This window comes from Saimiri boliviensis, chromosome 7, assembly GCF_048565385.1.
Source record: "Saimiri boliviensis isolate mSaiBol1 chromosome 7, mSaiBol1.pri, whole genome shotgun sequence".
Taxonomy (NCBI): Eukaryota; Metazoa; Chordata; class Mammalia; order Primates; family Cebidae; genus Saimiri; species Saimiri boliviensis.
Genome location: NC_133455.1, coordinates 13290313 through 13313255, shown reverse-complemented (window position 1 = coordinate 13313255; position 22943 = coordinate 13290313). Strand labels below are relative to the sequence as shown.

General features: G+C 45.5%; 1 protein-coding gene across 1 annotated transcript; it reads left to right on the top strand.

Moving 5' to 3' along the window:
- Positions 1 to 8558: 8558 nt before the first annotated feature.
- On the top strand, positions 8559 to 21899 carry PRKAB1 (protein kinase AMP-activated non-catalytic subunit beta 1). Its single transcript, XM_003932194.4, has 7 exons — positions 8559 to 9098; positions 12884 to 13047; positions 14693 to 14786; positions 15069 to 15183; positions 17271 to 17404; positions 20239 to 20307; positions 20558 to 21899. The coding sequence occupies exons 1-7, from the start codon at positions 8940 to 8942 to the stop codon at positions 20633 to 20635; spliced, it is 813 nt and encodes a 270-aa protein (XP_003932243.2). The 5' UTR covers positions 8559 to 8939; the 3' UTR covers positions 20636 to 21899.
- Positions 21900 to 22943: the final 1044 nt, after the last annotated feature.

Sequence of the window (22943 nt, the reverse complement as noted above, 5' to 3'; positions counted from 1 at the left end):
TACAGGTGTGCACCACTACACCCACTAATTTTTTTTGTATTTTTTAGTACAGACAGAGTGTCACCATGTTAGCCAGGCTGGTCTCAAACTCCTGGCCGCAAGTTGATCTACCTGCCTCGGCCTCCCAAAGTGCTGGGATTACAGGTGTGAGCCACTGTGCCCAGCCCACACATTCATCTCTGGATGGACATTTGGATTCCTTCCACCTTCTGTCTATTATGATAATGCTGCCCATCCCTAGTTTTTCAAAGTCTCCATGGTTTATCATATCATGAAGAATGATAATCTCATAGTACTCTGGACAAGAAACCAAGACACAAGATCCAAATTATGATCTATGACCACTAACTTTTTATATAATTCAGCAAGCCATTATCTGTAACCTACGTGGTTGAACTAGGATTTTCACGCAAGTAGTTCATCTTGGGAGGTGTTTCTGAGTATTTATTTGGAAGATGCCCCTGAAAAGAGATAAAGGAAAGGAAAAAGACAATCAATGAATTCCTTGATCCAGTTACTCCTCTGGACATCTAAGGTTCATTTCCACTGGGGACCTCTGAGAAACTGTAGGGAATACATCTTAGTAATATGAGAGCTAAAAAGAAATTGTTTAGGCTGTTAGTAATGGTAAGAGAGTCCTCGGTAAGGATTTTCTTTTCATAAAAAAGAAGCCCCCAAATCATTTCTTTTTTAACAAAAGGCAGCCTGAAAAATCAAGCTGCAAGCATAGATAAGCGAGCTGGAAGCTTGCATAGGTAAACACCAGCAGCTGTGCCCATAGAAAAGGGATACTTCAATACCAGGTATGTTCAGCATGGAGTTTCCCTCTTCCCTTTTCTTTGTTGCCAGGTGTGCAGGTAACAGAGCACTAGCCAGGTAAAGTTCCATTTGCATAATAAAAGGTTAGGGTGGGACGGCCAGCCTCTTCACAAGCTATGTAAATGATACACCCGGTCCAACCAATCCACTACGCCCTATGTAAATCATACACCTCCTCTTCAAGCCCATCCATAAGACCAACTGCATCTCACCCCAAACCCGGGGAAGCCCACTCAGGACCCCTTCCCCTGCACAAGGAAACTCTCTTCTTTCTTTCATTCTTAAACCCACTCCTTGTGTGTCCATGTCTTCCATTTTTTTAGCATGAGACATCGAACCTTGGGTATTACCCCAGAAAAACGACACCACCTCATTAGAGTTAGCACATCCAAGGGGCAAGGGAGCTGGCTGCTCTGTCATTGGCTGAGGGCTTCTCTCAGGGTGTCTGCTCTGGTCCCCTTAGGTTCCCCCTTGTATCGACCAAGCTTTCTCCAGAAGCCCTTCAGAATTGCACCTGCTCACAGTTAGGAAGTTTGGGGCATGCACAGAAGGGCACGTGTGGATGGGGTATGATGGTCCCAACAGCATATATTAAAAAGATTATGAAACTTTGATCTTCAAATCGCTGGGAGCTTACATTTTAAAGAGATAAGACAGGGACAGACTTCCTCTCACTGTTTTCACCTCCATTGGATCTTTGCCCAGATACTGCTTTAGTTTCTCACTTGTCCTCTAGAAAAGTGGTAGAAAGCATACATTCTTTTCTTCTCCATTCCTTCAATGCTCTTAAAAGAGGCTAGAGAGGCCAGGTGCAGTGGCTCACCCCTGTAATCTCAGCACTTTGGGAGGCCGAGGAGGGTGGATCACCTGAGGTCAGGAGTTCCAGACCAGCCTGGCCAACAGGCTGAAACCTCACCTCTACTAAAAATACCGAAATTAGCCAGGTGTGGTGGTAATCCCAGCTGTAATCCCAGCTACTAGGGAGGCTGAGGCAGGAGAATCACTTGAACCTGTGAGGCAGAGGTTGGAGTGAGCTGAGATCGTGCCATTACACTCCAGCCTGAGTGACAAGAGTGAAACTCCATCTCAATAAATAAATAAATAAAAGGATAGACTTGAAGTGAAGTTTATTTTTAAAAATGTGTTGGGCACTTCTGCCTTCTAGGTCTCAGCTTGCCCTGTAAGTGAAGCTATTTCTTTAAAAAAAAAAATCTTCTTTAAAAAAGTAAAATATGCAGGAAACTACACACAGACACACACACATATGCACGTACACACAGACACACACACACACACACAAATGTATGCCTTAGTGAGTTACTACAGGGCACACACTTTAATAACCACCAACCAAGGTCAAGAAACAGAATTTTCTCAGACAACCTAAAAGTCACAAAATGAGGTTATTTGCTAATTAAGATCTCTTCCCCAAAAGTCTGCACTTCTAAAATTTGCAAGTTTGTTTTTGTTGTTGTTGTTGTGTTTTGCTTCATTTTTGGTTTTGTTTTTTTGAGACAGCATCTCATTCTGTCGCCAGGCTGGAGTGCAGTAGTACTATCTTGGCTCACTGCAAACTCTGCCTCCTGGGTTCAAGCAATTCTCCTGCCTCAGTCTCCCAAGTAGCTGGGACCTCAGGCATGCGCCACCATGCCCAGCTAATTTTTGCATTTTTAGTAGAGACAGGATTTTACCATGTTGGCCAGGCTGGTCTCAATCTCTTGACTTCGTGATCTGCCCTCCTCAGCCTCCCAAAGTGCTGGGATTACAAGCATGAGCCACCATGCTTGCTGCAAGTTTGTATTTTTACAATCAGCTGAATTCTAAGACTCAGCTCAATACCTGAATTCTATGATAATTATAAGATTTATAATAGCAATCATCACAGGAATCGGATAACATTACTCCCATAATTAAACCCTCCCATGAAGTCCCACTGTCATGGAATAAAATCCAGAATGCATGTTGTAACCAAGGCCCAACAGGATCAAGCCTTTCCTCCTGCTTCCCAGTATATGCAAACCATCATATCAATTTTCTTTATGTTTCTCTAGCATACAAAGCTCACCTCCACCTCAGGGGCCTTGCACTTGCATTTCTTCTGTGCCTGAAATACTCCTCCAAAACTTCTATCTAGTCTTACTTCTTAATGAGGTCTCAGCTCAATTGTTACCTCCTCAGGGAAGCGCTCCATGACCACTTCAGCTAAAGTAGTAACTCTCACTCTCTCACGTAACTCCATTTTTGTTTCCTGCATGGTAGTAACCACTCTGTGAAATTATCCAGCTTATGCATTTGTTTGCTTGTATATATCTGCCTGACACACGGAGCCCTTTAACTTTGCAAAAGGACAGACATTATCTATCCTGTTTCTCCTTTATTCGCAGCATCCAAAATGATGCTTGGCATATATTGGCTCTCTATAAATATTTCTGGACCAAATGCTGTAGAATGAACTTCTTTTACTTCTATGTTGATGACTCTCCATCACAAAGATATTTGCATCTCAGGGAGGAGAGAATACGGAGAATGCCTAGCAACAAAAGATGGACAATTCTCTCAAACACTGGCAGTGTTAGACTGGGCACAGTGGCTCACGCCTGTAAACTCAGCACTTTGGGAGGCCAAGGTGGGTGGATCAGTCAGGAGGTCAGGAGTTCGAGACCAGCCTGGCCAACATGGTGAAACCCCGTCTCTATAAAAATACAAAAATTAGCTGGGCATGTTGGCATGCACCTGAAATCCCAGCTACTCAGGAGGCTGAGGCAGGAGAATTGTTTGAACCCGGGAGGTGGAGGTTGCCGTGAGCCGAGATTGCACCATTGCATTCCACCCTGGGTGACAGGGCAAGACTCCATCTCAAAAAACAAACAAAACAAACAAAAAAAATTGACGTGTTATTTACATTGGCTAGGCAAAATTCAGAAGGCCTGGTGGAAATCTGGTTAAGCCCTAAAAGTAAGCTTGTAATTTTATCCTAACAGCCTCCACATCTTAGTCTGTCTTAGCACAGACTGCTATAACAAATCATCAACTGGGTGGCTTAAACAACAGAAGTTTATTTCTCACAGGTCTGAACGCTGGAAGTCTAATGTCAGTGACAAAATTTGGATATTGTATCCCCCTAAATCTCATGTTGAAATGTAATCCCATGTTGGAGGCGGGACCTCCAACACTGTGGGAAATGACTGCCTCATGGGGGTGGAATTCTCATGGATAGTTTAGCACTGTCCTCTCGGTGCTGTCCTCACAAGATCTGGTTGTTTGAAAGCGTGTGGCACCTCCTCCCACTTATTTTCTTGCTCCCACTCTTGCCGTGTGATACATCGGCTCCCCCTTGGCTTCCTGAGGCCTCACAGGAAGCCAAGCAGATACTCAGAGCCATGCTTCCTGTACAACCTGCAGAACCAAAAGCCAAGTAAACCTCTTTCCTTTATCATTTACACAACCTCAAATATTTCTTCATAGCAATACACATAGCATTGAGAATGGCCTGATACCATCGGGGGGCAGCATGGCTGATGCGTAGTGAGGGCTCTTTCCCCGAGTTGCAGGTGGCCACCTTCTTGCTTTGTCATCACTTGGCCTTTTCATTGAGCACATGCATGAACAGAAAGCATACGAGCAAGCTCTCCAGCGTCTCTTCCTGTAAGCACACTGATCTCATCATGGGGGGATAAGCTCATCTAGCCCCAATTACCCCTTGAAGACCCCACCTCCAAACATTCTCAAATTGGTAGGGGGAGTGGCAATGTATGAATTTTGGGGGGGGATACAATTTAGTCCACAGCATAGTCCAAATGTGAAATTTCTTCCTCCAGCCACCGATGTTTAGTGAGAATACTGCATGTTCTCACAACACGTGCATATGAGTGTGGACTCTTTCCTTGGGAGGGCAAGGACTTGATTTCATTCACCCTTTTTCATTCAGCCTTGTAACCAAGAGTATACAACAGTGCCTTGCTCATAATTGGCACTCAATATTGCCATTGAGTTAGTTGTGATCAGAGCCCTGGGTGTTCCTACATGGAGAGGGTTCTTTAGAACAGTACAAATATTTGTAGATCGACCAGCTGGGGAGCCAAAGCTCTTTTTGATGAGGTGCCATGACCGTGAGGTAGCGGGAAGTGGCCAGGTGATACAGAGTTCAGTCTCAGTATGACCTATGACCACTTGAGTGACCTCGGGCAAAATTGTTTGATCTCTGGGCCTCAGATTCTTCCCTATATAAAACAAATGATTTGGTCAGTTCAGAAGTGCTATACTGAATTTTTTTTTTTTTTAAATAAGAGTTTCACTCTTGTTGCCCAGGCTGGAGTGTAATGGCATGATCTCAGCTCACCACAAACTCCACCTCCCAGGTTCAAGCAATTCTCTTGCCTCAGCCTCCCCAGTAACTGGGATTACAGGCATGCACCACCACACCCGGCTAATTTTGTATTTTGAGTAGAGATGGGGTTTCTCCTGTTGGTCAGGCTGGTCTTGAACTCCAGCCTCAGGTGATTAGCCTGCCTCTGCCTCCCAAAGTGCTGGCATTACAGGTGTGAGCCACCACGCCCAGCCACTATACCAATTGTAATTCATCCTATGGAGGAGGCCCCAAAACATTATCCTTAACCCTTTTAATCACAAATTTAAGGATAAATGAGATTTTTTTAAATTGCATTTTAGGTTTGGGGGTACATGTGAAGAACATGCAAGATTGTTGCATAGGTACACACATGGCAGTGTGGTTTGCTGCCTTCCTTCCCCTCACCTGTATCTGTCATTTCTCCCCATGCTATCTCTTCCCACCTTCCCGCCTCCCCCTCCCTCCCCCATTTCCCCCCAATGGACCCCAGCGTGTAGTGCTCCCCTCCCTGTGTCCATGTGTTCTCATTGTGCAACACCCACCTATGAGTGAGAACATGCGGTGTTTGATTTTCTGCTCTTGTGTCAGTTTGCTGAGAATGATGGTTTCCAGGTTCATCCATGTCTCTACAAAGGACGCAAACTCATCGTTTTTGATGGCTGCGTAATATTCCATGGTGTGAGATTTTATCTCACTCTGGGTGACTTTTAAGGACTTGAAAACCTATTTCTTTTTGTGCTTACAGCTGGAGTAAATTTGAAGGCAGGGTTAGGGGGTGCTCCTGGCTGTGGCTGTTAGAATTGCCCTGGTTTATTTGGGGGAGAATCTAGGGTATTTGTCATCTGTCTTTCCCTGGTGCCAGACAGACAGCAGTGAGTAGAAGATGCCTCTGACACAGCAATGTGCTAACAGTTGTACTTCCTGGCACACCTCCAGCCCCCAAGATGGAGTGGTCTGACATCCACACCAGCAGAGAATCAGAGAAAGATGAGACATGCTGATGCTTGGGAAAGTCATGAACTATTGTTACATAGGTAAGTAACACAAAGTGACCCATAAGAGACACAGTTGGGAACCAAGTAGAGACTTGTAATTGGAGAGTCTACCCTACCCATGATTTTCAATATTAGCCAATAGCTGATAGATACCAATGTTCATTTCTTTGTTATGAAATCTTGATACAATACGGTAAGACTTTCCAATCAGCAGTTGGCAGCATCCTCAGGATATTGTTGTTGCTATTTGACATCAAGGGTCCATGCTTTCACTGTTATCTTATTCAAGCTAGAGCAGATGTCTGAAAACTTTCTTAGTGCATCAAAGCATCTGCATAGCTCAGATAAGGAATGCACAGCTCATGTGTTCTTTCTTATCTCTCCAGCTGTTTGGGAGAGATTCCAAAGCTCAACACCCCATTGCCTTGTGTAACCAAGTCAAGACCCCTGTTAGAAAAGCAGCTCAAAGACGTCATCGTGGGTCATCCACAGTATCTTAGCTTATTTAATTCAGCAAGCACATTCAACATTTCTGATTATATTGAGTGAATTCAAATTCTCAGTAATCAGCTCCAGGAAGACCCTGCTGGCTCCCATCCCTTTTCCTGGCCTGGCTTAAGTCCCTTCTGAGCTCTATTATTGCTTTTTTCTGGGTCTGTGCCAGACTGTACTGTATTAATTCCTTTGGGGCTAGAGCCATATCTTATTTTTTTAATTGTTTTTAAATTAAAAAGTAGTACATCCTCACAATAGAAAAAATTTCAAACAATGTAGACCTATATAAACAAAAAAGTAAAGGTCCCTTTTCTGTCTCCTCCTATTTGCAATCTCCCTCTTCTCCCCAGAGAAGACCACTATTAACAATGAGTTGTATACCCTTCCAGAACTTTCCATTTGCAAGCCTAATAGTGCTAATAAAAGTGCTAACAGTTATTGAGTGTTTTACTAAGAGTCAAATGCTATGCTAAGCATTTTTATTCGTGTTCCCAATTAATTCACAAATCAAGCCTATAAAGTCAGTGTTATTTTTATTCCCATTTCACCAGGTGCTGGTTACTAAATGGTAAAACCAGAATCTGAACCTGGGCAGGCTGAATTCGGAGCTCATGCTCTTGAATATGTATCGTTTTCTCACTTGTTTCTGGACCTTGCAATATCACAGACACTTCCCCATAGTGACCTAAAAATTGTTTCTTCCTTTTTAAAAAGGTATTCTACAAAAAGGTATTTGGTATTCTACAAAATGAATGTATTCTGTTCATTTAGCCATTCTCCCTCTGAACAACTTATAGGATTCTGTAGTTTTTCATTTCCTTATTTCACACCAAATCTAAGATTCCATTGATCGTAAAACGCATCCAATTTCAGAGATTAAAATATGTGGGGGCATGGGGGGTGAACAGGTGCATCTTGGAATATATTTTTGCATGTAAATATTTTGTAAATAATTTTCCTGTGTGTATTTCTGCAGATGTTTCCCAGGAATAAAATTGTGTGTCAAAATGAAGGTGCATTTTTTATTTTGATGCATACTGCCAAATTCTCTCCAGGAAACTTTACCTTAATCACCCTGTGTTCCTCATTTCCTTAGCACAATGTCTGGTACTTTTCAGGTGATAAATAAATGTTCGGTGGGTGAAATGCATGACCTGACCCAGCAAAAGCAATGTATGTTGAGATAGTCACACACTCAAAAAAACACAAAATATGACAATGACTGACAGTGAGAAGATGAGAATATTTTACTACCGTATTTGTATGCACTTCTTGTTGAAGCACTGGTTAGGATAAACGACAAACGCTAATGCATCTTACGCAGAAGGATGTTTCCGAAGTGATTACCAGGTATCTTGCAAAATTATGTATCCAAAGATTAAACACTCAATTTAATAAGAATACACTAATAACGCCAGCATTTTACAACCCCCAACCTACTAGATATAAGAGATTTCTGGAGATCTTATGGTCTGCCATTTTCGCTTTACTTACAAGACTGCCTGCACCCCTGACCCTAATCTCCAGAAATCAAGTCTCTGCAGTGGGGGCTGCATTTAACAAGCTCTCCAGGTTAACCTAATGAACTGTAAAGCGTGACAGCGCGTGCATTAAAAGGGCTTTAAGAAGAGGAGTTTCTCAATTAGCTTTGCATTTTAGAAAGATCCTTCTGGCTGTAGAGTGTAGGTAGAATCAACTAGAAGTAGGCAAAGACAGTTAATGGCATTTTCAGCCCAGCGTGTGAACGGCCATGGCCGGAGCGCTGGGCCGCCCCCTGCCGGCCCTCAGCAGCCTCGTTCTCAGCCGGGCATAGGCGGGCGGCTGCCGACTGCGACTGCGCGCTCCGAGGCCTGCAGAGCCAGCGCAGGGGCACCTGCAACCGCACCGCTCAAGACCGGAAGCGGAAATGGAATCGAGATAGCGTCGCGCGCTTGGTCGGCCGCAGCCACCTCCACGCCCTAGGCCGGGCCGATTCTCGGAGTCGCCGGAAGCGGAAGTCGCTGAGGGGTGGTGGAGCGCTTGAGAAAGTGTCGGTTTATCTTCACGCTCCTTGGGTTCTCGCCGCGGCTCGCCTGGGCAAGTAAACCGCGATTGTGAGAGCTCTGCAGCCCAGCTGACGCGGCTGAAACCAGCTCCCCGCCCGAACCCTCGCCCGGGGCGGGGGTGTTCCGACACCTTCCGCCGACTCCTTGGGACCCGCGGTTCCGGGAGTCCCTTGCCCAGGGTCCCTTTCTTGCAGTGAGGCTCCGTCCGGCTTCCCCGTGTCCCCGCAGACCCCCATCATGGGCAACACGAGCAGTGAGCGCGCCGCGCTGGAGCGGCATGGTGGCCATAAGACGCCCCGGAGGGACAGTTCGGGGGGCACCAAGGACGGAGACAGGCCCAAGATCCTGATGGACAGCCCCGAGGATGCCGACCTCTTCCACTCCGAGGAAATCAAGGTGCGAGGGGTGTGGGAGAATCCAGTTCCCATTGACTCATGTTGAGAGGAACCCTCCACTAAATTCCCGCCACATCCTTTCGAAAACCATCAGGAGGAGGAGGGAGGTGGTACCTTACCCGGTGCACTTAAAGCCAGATGGTCCCGTAAGAGCCCTCTTAGCAGTCCAGGAACCTGTGTCTAATTAGCAATATGAGAAAAGTCATCCCGAGGGAGGAGACAGGCACTTCGTTTAACATCATTAAGGAGAAGCAGCTCTGGGACAGAGTTTCAATTCTTAATTAATTCAGAGAGTCGAGCTAACAGCATTTTTATCCCAACCTCTGCCTTTGTCTTAGGTGTTATTAATTTCGCCGCTTTAAGACAAATTCCCTCACCTTTACACAGACTGGAACTTCTGTAAAAGTTAGAGAGTTTATTCATTTTGGAGGCGAACCAGGTACATACACAAGCTGAAAGCGTGAAACGGCTGACGGCAGTTGCCAGAGGTGTTTAGTTCTGTCAACACTTTTGATTCACCCTGCTTATTTTTTTAAAGACGGTGTCTCACTATGTTCTCCAGGCTGGTCTCGAATTCCTGAGTTCAAGCAATGCTCATGCCTCGGACTCCCGAAGTGCTGGGATATTATAGGCGTGAGCTACAGTGCTGGCCGGTTCAGGCTTTTTTTTTTTTTTTTTTTTTTTTTTTGAGATGGATCTCGTTCTGTTGCCCAGGCTGGAGGACAGTGGCACAATCTCGGTTCACTGCAACCTTTGTCTCCCAGGCTCAAGCCATCCTCCTGCCTCAGCCTCCCGAGTAGCTGGGACTACGGGCATGGGCCACCATGCCCGGCTAATTTTTTGTATTTTGGGTAGAGATGGGGTTTCACCATGTTGCCCAGGCTGGTTGCGAAGTCCTGACCTCAAGCGATCCACCCGCCTGGGCCTCCCAGAGTGATGGGATTACAGGCATGAGCCACTGCTCCCAACCTCACCCTTCTTTTTTTTTTTTTTAAAGCGGACATAGAAAAGTCATTCGACTTCTAGAGGTCAGGGGCTAGTGAGGGTCCATCTAAAGGAGGCAGTCAGCAGCTACTGAACTTCCCTCTGATGTTGTTTAAATATGAGTTAATCACTTTTAAGCCATGCCAACATTTTTCTTCCTGGTGCAGCCTGTTTTAATTCATCAAGAACTCAGGTGACTTTTGACTCCTGCTTCAAGCACGCTCCTGTTAACCACCTTCATAGGGTGGGTATTCCAGCTGCAGAGCCCAATCCAAGGACACTTAGTGATTCTTGCAGCTGGTATTTATGTTTTATGTCTGAAAGGAACTACTTGTTTCCAGGAACAAAGTAGGTTTAGGAAAGATAAAGCTGCCCTCTGCCCGACATACCCTGTTAGTATCCAATTTCATGTTAATCATCATCCATTTAATTGCCTGGCAACTCATTCCACCTGTGTTTGTCCTCATGTGGAGCGAGGTGATCACATCTCACACTTTCTTTTGGATTTTAGTTTTGAGCCTCCTACAAAGGACCTGCTTTTATGTGGCCCTACAACTTGTGGTTTGAACTTGCTTTCTGAACTTGTTGCATTCTTGAAGAGCTGTGTGCAAAGTGACGTTTCGAATCATGTTTCTCCAATGACTTGACGTTCTTTACCCAGGAAGTAATTTTGGTCCCTGGTCCCAAGAAGGCTCTTCAAGACACCAAAAGAATCAAAATTCTTTTCTTCAAGAAGTATTTGTTCTGTTACTATTCCAAAACTCCTACAGGAAATGTTGAGCACACACATAATCTATGGGGAATGATTTCAAACAGCACCCATTCTCATTTCATTAGAGGTTACTGAAATCATGTAGCCCTGGGTTGAATGCCCCAGATACCAAAAAAGTCATGAATTCTTTTAACTACACCAGTGCACTTATTTTGGGTATAATGAGTTATTGTTAGTGCAAAGTGATTCCAGTCTGTTATTCTTTAATAATGTACATCTTATTATAATTCACACAATGCAGGCAGAGGTCAGTATTTGAAATGAAGGTGCTAGAAACATGCTTAATTCCCTGAAGAGTCTTTTCCAGCCTGAACCTCCTGCTCTTTTAAGTCTTTGGCTTCTGACTAGGAAAAAAATCTGAAAGGTGCAAGGCTACATATATGTCACCCAGATAGAGCTGGATGAGTTTATTTCTCACTTATTCTGGAATACGTCAGTTACACAGAGCCCACCACACCGGAGGTTATCGTTTATCCTACTGAGGGTTCAGCCTTTGTCTTGCCTTTTACTCCCCAGTGCCTAGACAGCACTTTATGAGTAGTTTTTCCCTTCCTCAAAATCTGGATTTGCCCATTTTCGAGTTGACAGCTCTAGAATTGTTCCTCTTAAATTTTCATGTACAGTCATCCATCACTTAACGATGGGGACATGTTCTGAGGAATACATTATTAGGTGATTTTATCATTGTGTGAACATTATAGAGTGTACCTACACAAACCTAGACTACCCACCTAGTTTCTCAGTCCATTATCACACTGCTTTGTAGAAATACCAGAGACTGGCTAATTTATAAAGAAAAGAGGTTTAATAGACTCAGTTCCGCCTGGCTGGGGAAGTCTTAGGAAACGTACAATCATGGTGAAAGGCACCTCTTCACAGGGCAGCAGAAGAGAGAATAAGAGGAAACAGAGTAAATGCCAGACACTTATAAAACCATCAGATCTTATGAGACTCACTATCAGAGAACAGCATGGGGGAAACTGCCCCCATAATTGTTTACCTCCACCTGGTCCTGCCCTTGATACATGGGGATTATGGGGATTACAGTTCAAGGTGAGATTTGGATGCGGACACAGACCCAAACTACTATACCCAGTCTAGATGGTGTAACCGATTGCTCCTGGGCTATAAACCTGTACAGCATGTTATTCTACTGAATACTGTAGACACTTATTCCACAAATATATTTAAGGATTTGTGTATTTAAATATATCTAGAGCCGGGCGCGGTGGCTCAAGCCTGTAATCCCAGCACTTTGGGAGGCTGAGGCGGGTGGATCATGAGGTCAAGAAATCGAGACCATCCTGGTCAACATGGTGAAACCCCGTCTCTACTAAAAATACTAAAAATTAGCTGGGCATGGTGGTGTGTGCCTGTAATCCCAGCTACTCAGGAGGCTGAGGCAGGAGAATTGCCTGAACCCAGGAGGCGGAGGTTGCGGTGAGCCGAGATCGCGCCATTGCACTCCAGACTGGGCAACAAGAGCGAAACTCTGTCTCAAAAAAAAAAAAAAAAAAAAAAAATATATATATATATATATATGTATATATATATGTATATATATATATATAAACATAGGAAAGATCCAATAATATGGTATAATCTTATGGGACCACCACATCCACCGTCAGTCATGGACTGAGGCATTGTGCACATGACTACTTCAAATCTTGCTTAATTCAGGGAGGAACATGACATTTATGAAGCTAGTCTTGGATTTGTGGTATCACAAGTGGGTTTTATAGTTTCTGCTAGAATTTTGATGTCAACTTCTTTAATAACAATAGCTAATAGTAAGCATTCACTGTGTCAGACACAATGCAGAGCATTTACATGGACTGTCTCAGTCTTCACCACAACCTTAAAAAATATATTTCAGGCTGGGAAACTGAGACACCACTAGTAAGTTTCCAATCCTGACTATGAACCTAGATAGTAACAGCTGCCTCTTTAGAATGAATTGTCAGTATTGTCTGTTGTAGGGAATTTGCTTATGGCTTCTTGCTCTGAATAAACTGCTCTGTTTCTAGGCACCAGAGAAGGAGGAATTCCTGGCCTGGCAGCACGATCTGGAAGTGAATGATAAAGCTCCCGCCCAGGCTCGGCCAACTGTGTTTCGATGGACGGGGGGTGGAAAGGAAGTTTACTTATCTGGGTCCTTCAACAACTGGAGTAAACTTCCCCTCACGAGAAGGTAATTGCCTGGGGAGTGTTCACTATCTAGACGCTCTTCTCAAATGTCTGAGTGAAAAAGGTTCTAATCGCAAACCTTAGTGGTCTCTAGGTTTAAAGTACACCTTTCTTGGAGGAAAGCAACATCTGTGCATGGAGAATGTTTCTATGTCACAGACCTCTTTCACTTCAGATACTCAGCTATCTGTTCAGTCAGGACTTTGCCAGAGGAACACAAAAATCTATTCTTAATGCAGAAAGGGAGCACCGGGCTGAGAATCTGAGACCCACACTGGCCAGGCTGTCGGTCGCCTCAGTATCCCTTTCTGTAAAGAGGGAGTTTTGGACCAGATGATCTGATGTTTCTTCTAACTTTGACTCTGCATAATACTTTGTTTGAAAAGTTGGCCGGGCACGGTGGCTCCTGCCTGTAATCCTAGCACTTTGGGAGGGTGAGGTGGGCGGATCACCCGAGGTCAGGAGTTCAAGATGAGCCTGGCCAATATGGTGAAACCCTGCCCCTACTAAAAATACAAAAAAAAAAAAAATTAGCCAGGCATAGTAGTACATACCTGTAATCCCATCTACTCAGGAGACTGAGGCAGGAGAATTGCTTGAACCTGGGTGGCTGAGGTTTGCAGTGAGCCAAGATCATGCCATTGCACTCCAGCCTGGGCAACAGAGCAAGACTCCATTTCAAAAAAAAAAAGTACGCATTGGCTGGGCATGATGGCTCGTGCCTATAATCCCAGCACTTTTGGAGGCTGAGGCAAGAGGATTGCTTAAGGCTAGGAGTTTAAGACCAGCTTGGGCAACATAGTGAGACCCTCATCTCTACAAAACAAAACTAAAAGGTAGCTGGGTATGGTGGTGCACACCTGTAGTCCCAGCTACTCAGGAGCCTGGGTGGGAGGATTGTTTGAGCCTGAGAGGTCAATGCTGTAATGAGCTGTGGTTGCACCACTGCACTCCAGCATGAGCAGCAGAGCAAGACTTTGTCTCCAAAAAGAGAAGAAAAATAAATACTATGTAGTCACCTTTAGCAAGGATTATAGTAAGACATTTTATCAGGAACCCCAGCATGGATTTCTGTCTTAAATTATCAGGGAGAGAACATCTTTAGTGAGTATTCTTGATAAAATGAGGGAGGAAGTGTGGCAGGCTGCACTGGTGTCAGGGGCTGTCTGCTTTCCAGCAGTTCCATTGGAGGAGGAGGGAGCCACTCAGCACAGCAGTCACAGGCCAGTTCAAGTCAAGGGAACAAACAACCCAGTAAAAGGGTTTTTCCAGAGTGGTTTTTTTCTTTTTTTTTAGTGGTTAGGCAACATTTGAGCTTCCTGTTCAGTTGATTCCTTCTCCTGCCCAAAGCAAAGTGACAGGGTAAAGCTAGGCAGCTTGCTGTTTGTCTTCTGGTATTATCCTCCCTGGCATCCAGGAGCCTTGCAAACTTGAATGCACAAACGCTTGTTGACCTTTTAAGGTGAGGGATGTGGTTTCCTGGTATTTGAGTGAGGTGAGTTTTCAGCAAAGTGTGTCACACTGCTGCTTCCTTATAGCCTGTCCAGATTGAGATCGTTATGCTGAATTGTCTAAATGGGCTAAAAATGTTTGTTCTACTGCAGGAACTCTTGGTTTTATGTGAAAATGTTTTGTTTTGTCCCTCACAGCCACAATAACTTTGTAGCCATCCTTGATCTGCCGGAAGGAGAGCATCAGTACAAGTTCTTGGTGGATGGTCAGTGGACCCACGACCCTTCCGAGGTACTCTTCCTCCCACCTCTAGTCCTCTGGGCATCCGCACAATACAAATAAATCACCTTCCTGGGAGATTGCTGCCAGCTCCCTTTGCCCTGCTAGTAAAAGTCCCCGTGTGTGGCAGAGCTGGATAGCAGCACTAACTGTCAGACAGTTGGCATACTTGACCAAGATCAGCAGGGTGGCTAGCCAGGAGATGAGGCCTTCCAGCCAGGAATTCCAAGTCCTCTGAAGAATCACTCCGCAGACCTTCCACGTTATGATTTCTGCCTGTCTGTCTCTTCCCAGCCCATAGTAACCAGCCAGCTTGGCACAGTTAACAACATCATTCAAGTGAAGAAAACTGACTTTGAAGTATTTGATGCTTTAATGGTGGATTCCCAAAAGTGCTCCGATGTGTCTGGTATGAACACAGTTATTTTATACACATGTGTGCAGGTGGGGGCTGTACAGGCTAGAAATACTCTTGTTTCTCTTGCCTTTCTTGATCTGAAGCTGCCCAATCAGATAGGCAATTATAGCCCCCCTTAAATGCCACAGACCTTAATTCCTAACTGTCAGGTTGTTGAAATTTAGCCCCAAGGGAGCTGTAAGTGATTTCCCTGGTCATCTCAATAGGTATTCAATAGGTCACAATAGGTCTTGGCAGACCTGACTTGTTTCCGCTAAAGCAGACAGCAGAAATGGAACCATAGCTTGATCTCGTGCCAGAGCCAGGGCTGAAGAGGCTCTGGAGGGTCAGACAGAGTTAGTGACAGCCCAGCACTGGAGAAGCCTGCATCTCCTCCCACTCATGGTGCCTGAAGAATTTCAGCCTGACAGGTGATAAATGGACACCTCAGTGACCTCGGCAGTCACTTGTGTGGTACATTAGCACCTTGTCAGAATCCCTCCAGGGGAAAAGGAGGCTCCACACAGGCAAGGGCTTCCACAGTGCAGCTCTCCTTGATGGGAATCTATTTAGTACAGAAATACAAACCCAGTAAAACTTCCCCATCTTCTAAGAGCCTTTCAGGCATCAAGGTTTCAGTAAATTCTTTCCATCCAAACCCCACAGGAAAAAACTCCCTGGAACGTGATTCGTACAATTCAAGGGGAGGAGGGTTGCAGTCTGAAGTGTTGGTGCCAACCACACTTCCCCTCCTTGGAGGCGGGGGTTTAGCAATTCCTGGACCCTGACGGAGGCAGTGGAAAGATGCCCCAGGAAAGTATCTGGCACACTAAGAAAACAGATTCAGTTCAGTTTATAGGACAGTTCTTCATCACTGTCTAGTTGGGTCTGGAAGTTCTCCCACCAGGATTTCTTGTTACCAGTTCAGAAGTCACTGTGGTTGACAGTTTGTTGAGCAGGACTTGGAAATCCAAAATCAGTGTGCTTTTGTCTGGATAATTAATCTTTCAGAGATACCTAGCTTTTTTTGCAGATAGTTGGGAATCAGGGAACTGGAGGAAGTGTGCCCAGATATCCTCTAAAATATGTAACTTACTGATTGATGTAATTTTAGGACACTTAAAAGCTTTTCAGTCAAGTTTCCACCTAGGAAAAGAAAACGGACCTCTCACTGTTAAGCATTCTCTACAGACTTCTCCTATTTAGACACTTCCTCAAAATGTAATTTACTTTATGGCTCAGTTTTCTGCACTTAATGCTTTTCTCAATTTCTTGCTGTAATATGGTTGGGTCACATGAAAGTGGCTTGTCCCTAAAAAATGACATTGAGGGAATTGGCTTAGCTGGGGCATAGCAGATCTTCTCTGGACCAGCCCCGTGATCTGGCCACCAGAACCATCCCACGTGTTCTTTGGAGGATGGCTTGGTACCTTCTGGCTAGCCAAATGTCACTATGCAGCTGTTACAGCATTATGAAATACTGCTCTTGTAGAAGCTCCTCAGTGTATCTGATACTCAAGCAGGAGTTTGGAAAGAACTTGAGTGTAATGGAGTTAAAGAGCTTTTAGAAATTGGGCTTTCAATTTTTCTTCCCTCTGTTTTGAAATGTGCCTCATTTAGCCTGTTTTCTCCATTGCCTCGTCAAACAGACTGCCTTATCTTCTTTTGAATTGTGGCTGGTGGTGCCCGCAACCTGGACTTAGCCACGTAATCCTCACGTAGCTTCCAGCTTCTATGTGGTCTTTGCCAGCCCAGCCTGAAGCCAGAAGGAAGCATTATTCTGCCATGGCATGTGGGGGTTAAGTTATTGAGAACAGCCTCCTTATGATCTGACCCAGACTTACTGTCTGGGCCACCGCCTCCGTCTTCCCCCAGGGCATCTGAGTTGACTACTGAGTTTTATGCCAGTCACCCAGATTCCAAAAGGGTTTCTCCTCTCCTCTGTTCTGCACTCTTGGAACCTGTGTATCCTTCAAGGGAATGTAAATCTGCATTGAGGGAACAAGAGACAAGGAAAACTAGAAGATGACAACATAAATAATGCTGCTCCTAGAATGCCTGATTTTCAAAGTAGATGTCCTGTTCCTATCTCCCAACAGAGCTGTCCAGTTCCCCACCAGGACCCTACAATCAGGAGCCCTACGTCTGCAAACCTGAAGAGCGCTTTCGGGCACCGCCCATTCTCCCCCCACATCTCCTCCAGGTCATCCTGAACAAGGACACGGGGATTTCTGTAAGTACACAGGCATCTGCTTGGACTGTCCTTCATGGGTCATGTTCAGTTGCTCCCTTTCCTGTGTCCACCTCTGCCGTGGGGATGGTCCGAGGGTGGATGCTCCTCAGTGTCTCGCAAAGCCTTCTGCGCTTGCCTCCTTGTCTTTCACTCCTGCCTCAGCCTGAGCACTGTTCCATTTACATTTCATGACAAAATGTGTCACCATCCCTTCTTAGTATGCTACATACTGGAACTCAGGCTCTGGCCCCCACATTTTAGAATCTAGTTCTAATCATTAAATTGCTTTTAGAAACATCAGTACTCCTGTATCAAAATTTGGGATATCTAGGTAACACACGTTTCTTCTCCGGGAAATTATTACATGCAAAAAAGAGGTGTGTGTCCTCCTGGACCCTGAAGAACAGCCGATTATTCTCTTGTGATTCTGTTTTCTGTTCCATCTAACCTGGATTGCCCGCTTAGTCCACCTAGCTCTGGAATGGATGGCACAGCCATTAATTCTTGGGAATTCAGGAATTCAACTTGGTCCAAGCGGCTTTCTTAAGAGGCACTATTTATGAGGTGCGTGAAGTGGCCATGCTGCTCCTGAACCCCCAACCCTGAAGTGGAGGGCATGTGTGCTGAGACGAGGAATGAACATGTCCACAGGCAGGCATCCCTACGGCGGTTGCTGCGGGGCTTCTGGGACAGGGTCTCTTGTGTTACCCTGCCCCAATAGGACTTCCCTTTCCCAGGTCATCACCTGTGCTGGGAGTCCCGCTGCAGCTGGGTGGGCCATCCTGGTATAGGCCCAGAAGAGGCCAGTGGTAAGGACCAACCAGCACCCCTCAGCTGGCAGGGCCCACCGTGTTTCCAGCACTGAGTTGGCAACAGTCTCAAATAGGCCACAGAGTTTCAAGGACTCGTAGCTTCGGCCTTAGAACCACTTAGTCGACACCACTTCCCTTAGCTCTAACTTTACAAAGGTTGGTGGGTTAGATGACTTTCAGTGCCCTCCCAAGCTAGTAAGGCTTTGTTTTTTCAAGAAAAGGGAGGCTCACTAGCCACCTTCTCTGATGGGGACTGCTGCTGGGAATAGACCAGCTGAATGTGGCCCAGGGCGCGGGGAATATGAGAATGTCAGGACCCCTCTGTCCAAGGTAGCAGGAAGCTCTAACATAAACTGTGGTCACAGTTGTAATTTCTAAATGGTTGACATTTATATTGCCCCAAACAAGACTTAAATGCTTTTCATGTATTCTTATTTAAGCCTCACAACAACCATGTGAAGTAGGTGCTATTACCCCCATTTTAGGGATGGGGAAACTGAGGCACAGAGAAGTGGGAAGAACACTTAAAATCTACTCTTAGAGATTTTCAAGAATACAATACATTGTTGTTAATACTAGTCAGCATGTTGTACAGTCGATCTCTTGAACTTATTCCTCCTGTCTAACCAAAATCTCCCTGGTAACCCCGACTCTGCTCTCTACTTCTGTGAGTTGGATTTTTTGGATTCCACATAAGTGACATCATACGGGATTTGTCTTTCGGTGCCTGGCTCATTTCACTTACGTCCTCCAGGTTTATCCATGCTGTCAAAAACGACAGGATCCCTTGTTTAAGGCTCAGTCGTATTCCATGGTGTATCTGCACCTCATTTTCTTTGTCCATTCATCCATTGCTGGACACTTACCTTGATTCCACATCTTGGCTATTATGAATAGAGCTGCAATGAACGTGGGAGTACAGACACCGACACCTCGGACGGGCCGATTTCCTTTCCTTTGAGTATATACCTTGGAGTGGGATTGCTAAATCATGTGATAATTTTAGATAATTTTTGAGGAAACTTTATACCATTTTCCATAATGGTTGTACTAATTTACATGCCCATCAGCAGTGCACTAAAAACAGCTTTTAAGTGTTCTCACCACAAAAAAATGGTAAGCATGTTATGCGTATGTAAATGAGCTTGATTGAGCCATTCCACAATGTATGCATATTTCAGAACAACATATTGTACATGGTAAATATACATAATTGTATCTGTCAATCTTTGAAATAATAATTAATTTTTTAAAAAGGCCTCCCAGGCTCACACAGGAACTAGCTGAGCCAGCATTCACATCAGACTGGTTGGTGCCAGATCCTTGTAGTTGGGACTCTCAGCAGCCACCCTGAACGGCCTCCCAGCAGGAGTTTGCTGAGTATTTGTTGACATAGTGATTGGCCCAGCCTCTGGGGTCCTAAGCTGTTCTACATTTTTCCATTTGAATCGCATTTATAAAAGTTGGGGGTGTACAATGGCAAAAAAAATCCTGATTTATGGCTTGTCTTAAAACTTAGGAAGGTGTGGCCAGCAGCTCTTGAGTGCCAGCCCTGTGGGAGCTTTTCTGGAGTAGTGGTGTCTTGTCCAGGTATCTGTTGTCATTTGTCAGTTTCATTGTCTGAGTCTTACAGATTCAAGTTTTAGAATCTGTTGCTCAGGAGCGTTTAGTACAGATGGTCTCTTCCTGTGTTCTCTGAAAGTGCTTTCAATAGACAGCTGCTTTCTTCCTGCCCCTCCCTCTCATAAGAGGACAGAGCCGTGGCCCACACTTTAAAGAGGCCGGGGTACATGCCTGGCCGGAGACACACACGGATGCCTCCAGCAGGCATACAGGGAGCTCCCTTCAGGTCAGAAGGCATGACCCTCATCTCCTTGAATAAGCCCTTGTGCTGCCTGACTTGGGAAGAGAGGTCAGCCTGAGAGAGCTGTCTCCTGTCCTTTGATAGCTGGTGCTGTGAAATAAAGGAGAGAATCTTGGTTTCCAAATCCAGATGCTCACCGCTGCTTTGTTCCCTCACAGTGTGATCCAGCTTTGCTCCCTGAGCCCAATCACGTCATGCTGAACCACCTGTATGCACTATCCATCAAGGTAATGACATTGTCTGTCCCGTTACAGCTGTGTTGCCCAGTGTGTGCTCTTAGGACTCCCAGCAGTGAAATAACCTGGGGGGAATGACTTCAAGGGCAGCTTCCAGGGTCTGACACAGGCCCTCAGGCTCAGGTTCTGAAGATGGCCCTGGAATTTGTGGTTTTATGAAGCCCTTAATGACTCTCATGTACTCTGAGGCTTGAGCCCCTGACTTAGTCTGGCCTTTGCTCATTTCCACCTTGTTCCTTAGGATGGAGTAATGGTGCTCAGCGCAACTCACCGGTACAAGAAGAAGTACGTCACCACCTTGTTATACAAGCCCATATGAAGAGCTGGGGGCCGATGGTGGCCCAGGCAACAGTGTGCACTGCCAGGCTCCACACATGCATACTTCCCAGAGAGGATGGACTGTATATTGCTCATTTCACATTCTTCAGAACACATTTCGTACCTGCCCTGGTCCTGCTTGAAGGTTTGTCCAGGCAGAGCGGCTCCTGCAGCGCCTCGGTCTGGCGGTCCTCCCAGCACTCCCAAGGCTTGGAGCCTCGGTGACTCATCAAGGCCAAGAAAGGAGGGAGGGCGGTGGAGGATCTGCAGCCCTGGCCCCACGGTGCATGAGGCTGGGTACAGTTCTAAACCCACGTTCTCAGTTCTTAAGCCAAAAATGAACGCTAACTCCTTTGCCAGTAAAAATCTGGGAAGCAGAGACTGAGGCCACACAACATCTCCAATCATGTGCTTTTAAGGCCGGCCACTTGTCCCTGCTGAGGCCTGGCTGTGGAACTAAGTACAGCACTGTACTTGCCTCTCCTTCAAAATCAGCAATAGATTGTCCCTCTCGGCTCCAGGGAGGTGTCACTTCTATAGAAATTAGCAGCTGTCTGATTTCTAGATGAAGTTTTACAGTTGTTCCTTACAGTCATGTGCACTAAGTACTCTTCATAAGCAGAGGTGGCTGGCTGTGCAGCCTTAAGGCAGTTTAAGTCACCACGACTAGAAATCACAGGAACTCTGCTCAGCAATAATCTGTTCTCAGAACAGACTTTTCAACCCACCACCGGATTTCTCCATTCAGCTGGATGATCCTGAGGACTGACAGCCAGGAGGTTGTCCAGCTTTTTATTCCAGTCATAATAAGGTGACCGTGTTAAACTACACAGTGGTCAAATCACAGTGATTTTACAAGATCCTGTACCACCTTGCCCAGGACCTCTGCCCCTAGCTAGCAGGCAAGGCTGCAGCAGTTGCTGCTTACTCCGAAAGGAATGTAGAATTTGCAGCAGCCTTCTGAGTTTGGTCAGGAAGATGTCCTTTGGACCAAAGCAGACTTCTTTTCACACAGCTCAGTTTCCAGGGATCGCCACAGATGTGCCCTCTAGCCCAGGTTCCTGTCCCTCAGTCATCAGAAGCTACCTTTATGATGCCCTTTATTCCTGGTGGGAGTGGGAGAGGGAGAAATGAGTTCCCTGGGTGCCAGTATTTATTTGGTATCCCTGAATTTGGGGCACTCTTTTTTTGTTACTGTTTTCAAAACACTGAATTATTGTCACCTTGATGTATAATTTCAATAAAGCTTTGTAAAGATAATTGGACATGTGCTTGGACAAGCTCTGATTTTATTCCATCCCTTGGAGAAGAGACTGGAATTCTTCCAGACTTCCATTTCAGTACCATTCTTGTGGCACTGAGTGGACAGGGCCGCTCTAGCTGCCCAGGCCTGAGAACCATTCCTGTGACCCACCCATTCACACAGCATTTGGAAGCCCATGATGAAGGGACCCCTAAAACTCAGCCTCTCTGAACAGCCCGTCACAAGGGGAAGCTGAAGAGCGTAACGGCAGACGCTCCTGGCTTGGGCAAGTTGGTAGTGTCCCCAGGCCAGAGGGTTTGTTCCCTTTTGCTTCTCAACAAGCCCCAGAGGACAGCCTGGGATCATGACCCTGGTGCATGAGATACCAGGACATTTGTGGAGTCAGAGCTGTTTTCATCCACTAAAAGAGGCGCTGTCCCTCCTCCCAAAAAGATGGAAGGTTATGAGTGTCTCTTTTAGCCTTTTCTTAGGTATCAGGAAACAGTTTAAATAAATTTAGCAGAAAGAAAAGCATGCAGATGAGCTCCCACTGGTGCAGAAAACTCAAGCTGAAAATGCAAGGTAAAGGAAGACGAGTTTACTGGAGCCAGTCACCCCGAGAGTCCTCGAAGCCCTGGGGCCACAGAGGACTCCCAGGTGAGGTCACGGCTGAGATGGAGACACAAAACAGGACGTGGTCAGAGACAACACATCTCTGTGCATGTTCAAAGGATTTCATTTTCTTTAAAGAGCAACACAAAGTACATTAGAGTTGGAAAGCCTGCCCCCGACAAGTGAAGGACTCAGGGTTAATGGTGATTTTACAAAGGTGGAAAAGGAGACCTTGTTTTGGCTAAATCGCAGGGGCAAAGCCACATGTCTAACTGTATCCTATGACCAGGTAATCCTTTCTCCATGAGCATTTCCTTTATGAGTGAGGGCTGTTTACAAAGTTTAACTCAAATTGCTTTTCAATGAAGATCTGTTTTTCCCTCTGGAAGCTGATTAACTTAGCCAAATTAAAGCCTAAAAAATACCAAAATATCAATCAGTATTGCAGGACTAG

Bases quoted from the DNA above. Each gene is read 5' to 3' on its own strand.
- PRKAB1 (XM_003932194.4), top strand. From the start codon at position 8,940: ATGGGCAACACGAGCAGTGAGCGCGCCGCGCTGGAGCGGCATGGTGGC. The intron at 14,787-15,068 runs GTACTCTTCCTC...GTCTCTTCCCAG, and splicing joins GGACCCACGACCCTTCCGAG to CCCATAGTAACCAGCCAGCT. The intron at 20,308-20,557 runs GTAATGACATTG...CTTGTTCCTTAG, and splicing joins TGTATGCACTATCCATCAAG to GATGGAGTAATGGTGCTCAG.